The 6,335-nt window shown below is 41.4% G+C and overlaps 1 protein-coding gene across 1 annotated transcript; it reads left to right on the top strand.

The window, feature by feature from the left end:
• The first annotated feature begins 50 nt into the window (after nucleotides 1-50).
• Nucleotides 51-4,652, top strand: orai1b (ORAI calcium release-activated calcium modulator 1b). The gene is made up of 2 exons (XM_057819366.1): nucleotides 51-1,151; nucleotides 3,754-4,652. The coding sequence occupies exons 1-2, from the start codon at nucleotides 1,029-1,031 to the stop codon at nucleotides 4,306-4,308; spliced, it is 678 nt and encodes a 225-aa protein (XP_057675349.1). The 5' UTR covers nucleotides 51-1,028; the 3' UTR covers nucleotides 4,309-4,652.
• The last annotated feature ends 1,683 nt before the right edge of the window (nucleotides 4,653-6,335 follow it).

The following is a 6,335-nucleotide window of genomic DNA, read 5'->3' as shown; positions in this document are numbered from 1 at the left end:
GGGGCGCTACTTCGCGGTTTTTCATATATCGCAGCGCGTTCTAGTTCCCATTAGCCGCGAAAAACTAAGGATAGTTGTAATAACCTAAGCTAAGTGCACTTATTAAGAAAACTATTAAAAGCTGGCTGCTCCAGGTGCCTTCGAGAAGATTCAGCCCTGGCCTTTCATGCATACACTTTTTGTTATTCGAAATGCGAATGGGCAGACCTTGCTTCAGAGAAGAAGCTGAGAGCTGCACTCTTCTTATCAAAATAGTCAGAAAACAATATAGAAATGAATACAGTATATCAAATAAAATGATCAGTATATCAAATAAAATTATCTATGAATAAATATCTCACAGGACCAACTCAAGTCATCATAAAAGCTTAATTATGATATGACGCATTAAATGTAGCCTCAGCGAGTACACTTTGCCACATTCAATATGGCGATGTCGACACACGATGCCACAACCACGTGGGTGGGTGTTCGATGGTGCTTCAACAATCAACTAATAACTATCAGTTTTATAGTCACATACTTAAAAAAATACAAAATACTTTAAAAAATAAAATGCAAAAAAAAAAAGAAAAGAAAACAACTACCTTTCCGAGAGCGTCCGTAAATGAAACGAGCCACTTCCGGTATAGTAACCAGACGCTCTCCATTGGCTGAGCGAGAGTGAGCGCTTACTTCATTGGATATGTATGGAGTCACGTGACACACGCTAACACATTTTTTAACGCTAGCGAAGACTAAAACGAAACGAAACGAAACACAACAATTTCATTTACATGGTGTCATTTATTTCTCAGTCATAAAATTGTTGTGAAATAAACATGGGAAAAGTTGTAACGGGTGTCGCCCTCACCGTTTGCAAAGGCTTGTGGGTAATATTCACCGAGCGCGGCACGGAACAGCTGACGGGAAGCGGTTCTCTCGTTGGCATAGTTTATATTAATTCGGACTCCTTTCCTGTAAGCGGGACGATGCTTCTCGTTTTTCGCCGTCCGGAAGCGTAAAGAGCCGACGGTGGTGTGAACTCAATGCGCAACATGAGCATCAACGAGCATTCCCTGCAAGCTCTGTCCTGGAGGAAGCTCTACCTCAGCCGGGCCAAACTCAAAGCTTCCAGCCGGACTTCGGCTCTGCTCTCCGGATTCGCTATGGTGACTAAATTCCTGCGAGCATCTTTGTTGTTGAATCGAGTTTGGACTGGAGTCAGAATGACTCGGTTGTAGGGCTGCAGCTATCGAATATTTTAGTCATCGAGTATTCTTCTGAAAATTCCATCGATTAATCGAGTAATCGGATAAAAAAAATATGTAAAGAGCCATTATAAATATACATGACAAAAACAAGACATGTCACCTAATATTTAACCATTTTAGACAATCAATGTCTATATTTTAGCTGTACATTGTTGAAAACTGTCAACAATTGCATCCCAGATGTGACTAGGAGATCAGGAATCGGCAAAAAAATATCGGACATGCCTTTTTTTTAATATACGTATATGTATTTTTAATTTAAATCGTTTTCTAATTGTATTTAACGTCACAGACAAAATGTCTTACACTCATCCACAGTAGTTTTGGCTTAAAATAGGGCTATCAAATTTATTGCGTTAACGGCGGTAATTAACTTTTTTAAATTAATCACGTTAAATAATTAACACATGCGCTGCACGACCCACTCACGCATTGTCGCGTTCAATCTATAAAGACGCTGCATTACCTATAGATAGTGCCAAAAGGCAGCGTATAATGAGTAGAGTGAATTTTGACAGCCTTTGTAGCAATTTTTTATGTGGCTAAAGCCTTACCTTACCTCTCTCAGCAATTGAAAATAACGTGGGAGGCAATGTGGGGAAGAAATGTAGTAGTTGATCATTTTCTTAACACCCTATGACTATGTTCTTTCCCAACGCAGAGAAGATATATCAATTGGTGCCCCTACGCACAGTCATGGTTGCACTTCCCATCATGCATTTGGGCAGAACAGTTAAATGGTTACAGTATCATTTACTGAAAGCTCAACAAATACTCTAGATGGCAATATTTAGTCACAATATACAAAGTCACATTTATCCTTTAAGAATTGCAAGTCTTTCTATCCGTGGATCCCTCTCACAGAAAGAATGTTAATAATGTAAATGCCATTTTGAGGATTTATTGTCATAATAAACAAATACAGTACTTATGTACTGTATGTTGAATGTATATATTCGTCCGAGTTTTATTCATTTTTTTCTTAATGCATTGCCAAAATGTATATGATCGGGAAAAATTATCGGGAATGATTGGAATTGAATCGGGAGCACAAAAAAAAAAGCCATCGGATCGGGAAATATCGGGATCGGCAGATACTCAAACGATCGGGATCGGATCGGGAGCAAAAAAACATGATCGGAACAACCCTAGTTTGGGATGTAACTAAAGCAAAAAATAGCTGTGTTAAAGTCAAAGTTATGTTTGAAATGTATGCGTTTACAAAAAGCTAATTTTCTCAGTTTTTTCATCAGAAATTGGAAAATTGCTCAAACTAAGCTATTTTCTAATGCTGATTGCTAAAGAATGAAGGGCCTTGCTCCGGTGAAAATGGCTGGAAGTTAGGGTTGTTCCGATCATGTTTTTTTCCTCCCGATTCGATCCCGATCGTTTTAGTTTGAGTATCTGCCGATCCCGATATTTCCCCATCTGATTGCTTTTTTTTTTTTTTTGCTCCCGATTCAATTCCAATCATTCCCGATAATTTTTCCCGATCATATACATTTTGGCAATGCATTAAGAAAAAAATGAATAAAACTCGGACGAATATATACATTCAACATACAGTACATCAGTACTGTATTTGTTTATTATGACAATAAATCCTCAAGATGGCATTTACGTTATTAACATTCTTTCTGTGAGAGGGATCCATGGATAGAAAGACTTGTAATTCTTAAAGGATAACTTTGACTTTGTATGTTGTGACTAAATATTGCCATCTAGTGTATTTGTTGAGCTTTCAGTAAATGATACTCTAGCCATTTACCTGTTCTGCCCAAATGCATGATGGGAAGTGCAACCATGACTGTGCGTTGGGAAATAACATAGGGTGTAAAGAAGATCAACCACAACCTTTCTTCCCCACATTGCTTTCCCACGATATTTATAATTGTCGAGAGAGGCATTTTAAGGCTTTAGGCAATTAAAAAAAAGGCTCCAAAGACTGCCAAAATTCACTCCACTCATTTTACGTTGCCTTTTAGCTCTATACAGTATATAGGTAAATCGGCGCAATTGTATATTGAACGTGACAATGCGTGAGTGGGTCGTGCAGCGCATGTGTTAATTGCGTAAAATATTTTAACGTGATTAATTCAAAAAAAATTAATTACCACCGTTAACGCGATAAATTTGATAGCCCTACTTTAAGCCAAAACTAAAGACTCTGGATGAGTGTAAGACATTTTGTCTGTAACGTTAAATACAATTAGAAAACGATTTAATTAAAAAAAATATTTATACTGTATATATTAAAAAAGGCATGTCCGATATTTTTTTGCCGATTCCGATACTTTGAAAATGACGTGATCGGACGATCGATCGGGTCATCTTTACTGGAAGTGAATGAGTTAAAAGTAGTCCGGGCAAAACATCATGCTTAGCGCTGGCAAAATGAAACAATTCCTCGAGGCGGAGAAAATTTCTCGATCAATTTTTAAAATGGAGTTACTCAAATTAATCGTTTCAGCTCTACTCGGTTTTCCATCTCCTCGTTCAGGTGGCCATGGTGGAAGTGCAGCTGGACAACAGCTACCCGTACCCTCCCGCTCTGCTGATCGCCTTCAGCGCGTGCACCACCATTCTGGTGGCCGTGCACCTTTTCGCCTTGATGGTCAGCACCTGCATCCTGCCCAACATTGAGGCGGTCAGCAACGTTCACAACATCAACTCGGTAAGCGAGTCGCCGCACGAGCGCATGCACCGTCACATCGAGCTAGCCTGGGCTTTCTCCACCGTCATCGGGACGCTCCTCTTCCTGGCCGAGGTGGTGCTCCTCTGCTGGGTCAAGTTCCTGCCCATCAAGCCCAGCAAGTCCAGCAACGGCACTGTGTCGGCGGGAGTGGCCGCCGCCATTACCTCCACGTCCATCATGGTCCCTTTCGGTTTGATTTTCATCGTCTTCGCCGTGCATTTCTACCGCTCGCTGGTCAGCCACAAGACGGACAGGCAGTTCCAGGAGCTGGAGGAGCTCTCCAACCTTACAAGGCTGCAGAATCAGCTGGACAATCGAGGAGAGTCCATTTTACATTCGCCCAGTGCTCATTTCCCCTAAAAAATCTGTGACTGCCGCACTTAATGCTGTTTTAGTTGACTTTTTTCGATGAGGACCGAGAAGTTGTCCACGTGCTGAACTCATTGTCTGTCTTTGACGGCAGGTGACCTGGAATTGTCCCCAAAATCAATAGAATGTGAAGTTGTGAACCAAAATCACCAAAAGGTGACCTGGAATTGCCTCAAAACCAACAAGGAGTGACCCCATATCAACCACCCAAAATCAACAAATGGTCTCAAAATGAGCAGGAATTGCACCCAAATCATCAAGAAGTGACATACAGTGGGGAGAACAAGTATTTGATACACTGCCGATTTTGTTGGTTTTCCCACTTGCAAAGCATGTAGAGGTCTGTAATTTGTATCATAAGTTCTCTTCAACTGTGAGGGACGGAATCTAATACAAAAATCCAGAAAATCACGTTGCATGATTTTTAAATAATAAATTTGCATTTAATTGCATGAAATAAGTGTTTGATTCATCACAAAAATCGAACTTAATATTTGGTACAGAAACCTTTGTTTGCTACTACAGATACCAAACGTTTCCTGTAGTCCTTGACAAGGTTTGCACACGCTGCAGCAGGGATTTTGGCCCCCTCCTCCATGCAGATCTTCTCCAGAGCCTTCAGGTTTCGGGGCTGCTGCCGGGCAACCAGACTTTCAGCTCCCTCCATAGATTTTCTATCGGGTTCAGATCTGGTGACTGGCTAAGCCACTCCAGGACCTTAAGATGCTTCTTACGGAGCCACTCTTTAGTTGCCTTGGCTGTGTGCTTTGGGTCGTTGTCATGCTGGAATACCCAGCCACGACCCATCTTCAGGGCTCTCACTGAAGGAAGGAGGTTGTCAGCCAAGATCTGGCGATACATAGCCCCATCCATCCTCCCCTCAATACGGTGCAGCTGTCCTGTACCCTTGGCAGAGAAGCAGCCCCAAAAATGATGTTTCCTCCTCCATGTTTCACAGTTGGGATGGTGTTCTTGGGGTTGTACTCATCCTTCTTTTTCCTCCAAACACGACGAGCCGAGTTAAGACCAAAAAGTTCAATTTTAGTCTCATCCGACTACATGACCTTCTCCCATTGCTCCTCTGGATCATCCAGATGGTCAGTGGCAAACTTCAGACGTGTCTGGACATGCACTGGCTTCAGCAGCGGGACCTTGCGTGCGTTGTAGGATTTTAATCCATGACGGCGTAATGTGTTTCCGATGGTTTTCTTCGAGACTGTGGTTCCAGCTATCTTCAGGTCATTGACCAGGTCCTGCCGTGTAGTTCTGGGCTGATCCCTCACCTTCCTCATGATCAGTGATGCCCCACGAGGTGAGATCTTGCATGGAGCCCCAGAACGAGGCAGATTGACCGTCAACTTGAACTTCTTCCATTTTCTAATAATCGCTCCAACAGTTGTTACCTTCTCACCAAGCCGCTTGCTTATTTTCCTGTAGCCCATCCCAGCCTTGTGCAGGTCTATTATTTGGAGAGGTTGGATTTTGTTTGTTTGAGCATGTGAACAGGTGTCTTTTATACAGGGAACAAGTTCAAACAGGTGCAGTTACTTCCGGTAATGAGTGGAGAACAGGAGGGGTTCTTAAAAAAGAACTGAGAGCCGAAATATTTACTAGTCGGTAATGTATCAAGTACTTATTTCATGCAGTTAAATACAAATTTATTATTTAAAATTTATACAATGTGATTTTCTGGATTTTTGTATTAGATTCCGTCCCTCACAGTTGAAGAGAACTTATGTTACAAATTACAGACCTCTACATGGCTTGCAAGTGGGAAAACCAGAAAAATCGGCAGTGTATCAAAATACTTGTTCTCCCCACTGTAAAATATATGAGAACTTACCCAAATGTGACGTCTATCGCCAGGCGAGCTATCACATGACTATTTAAAAATATTTGTTCAATGCATGACACTTGAAATCACTTTACTGTCTTAACTGTGAAGGTTTGAAGTTGTTGCCTCCTTAATCTCTCGAATCATATTTTGTCTCTTTTCTGCTGTTTGTCAGTGATCATTG

This window comes from Corythoichthys intestinalis, chromosome 17, assembly GCF_030265065.1.
Source record: "Corythoichthys intestinalis isolate RoL2023-P3 chromosome 17, ASM3026506v1, whole genome shotgun sequence".
Classification (NCBI taxonomy): Eukaryota; Metazoa; Chordata; class Actinopteri; order Syngnathiformes; family Syngnathidae; genus Corythoichthys; species Corythoichthys intestinalis.
The sequence above is the reverse complement of the archived record's forward strand: the minus strand, read 5'-3'. Positions and strand labels throughout refer to the sequence as shown.

Bases quoted from the DNA above. Each gene is read 5' to 3' on its own strand.
- orai1b (XM_057819366.1), top strand. From the start codon at position 1,029: ATGCGCAACATGAGCATCAACGAGCATTCCCTGCAAGCTCTGTCCTGG. The intron at 1,152-3,753 runs GTGACTAAATTC...CTCCTCGTTCAG, and splicing joins TGCTCTCCGGATTCGCTATG to GTGGCCATGGTGGAAGTGCA.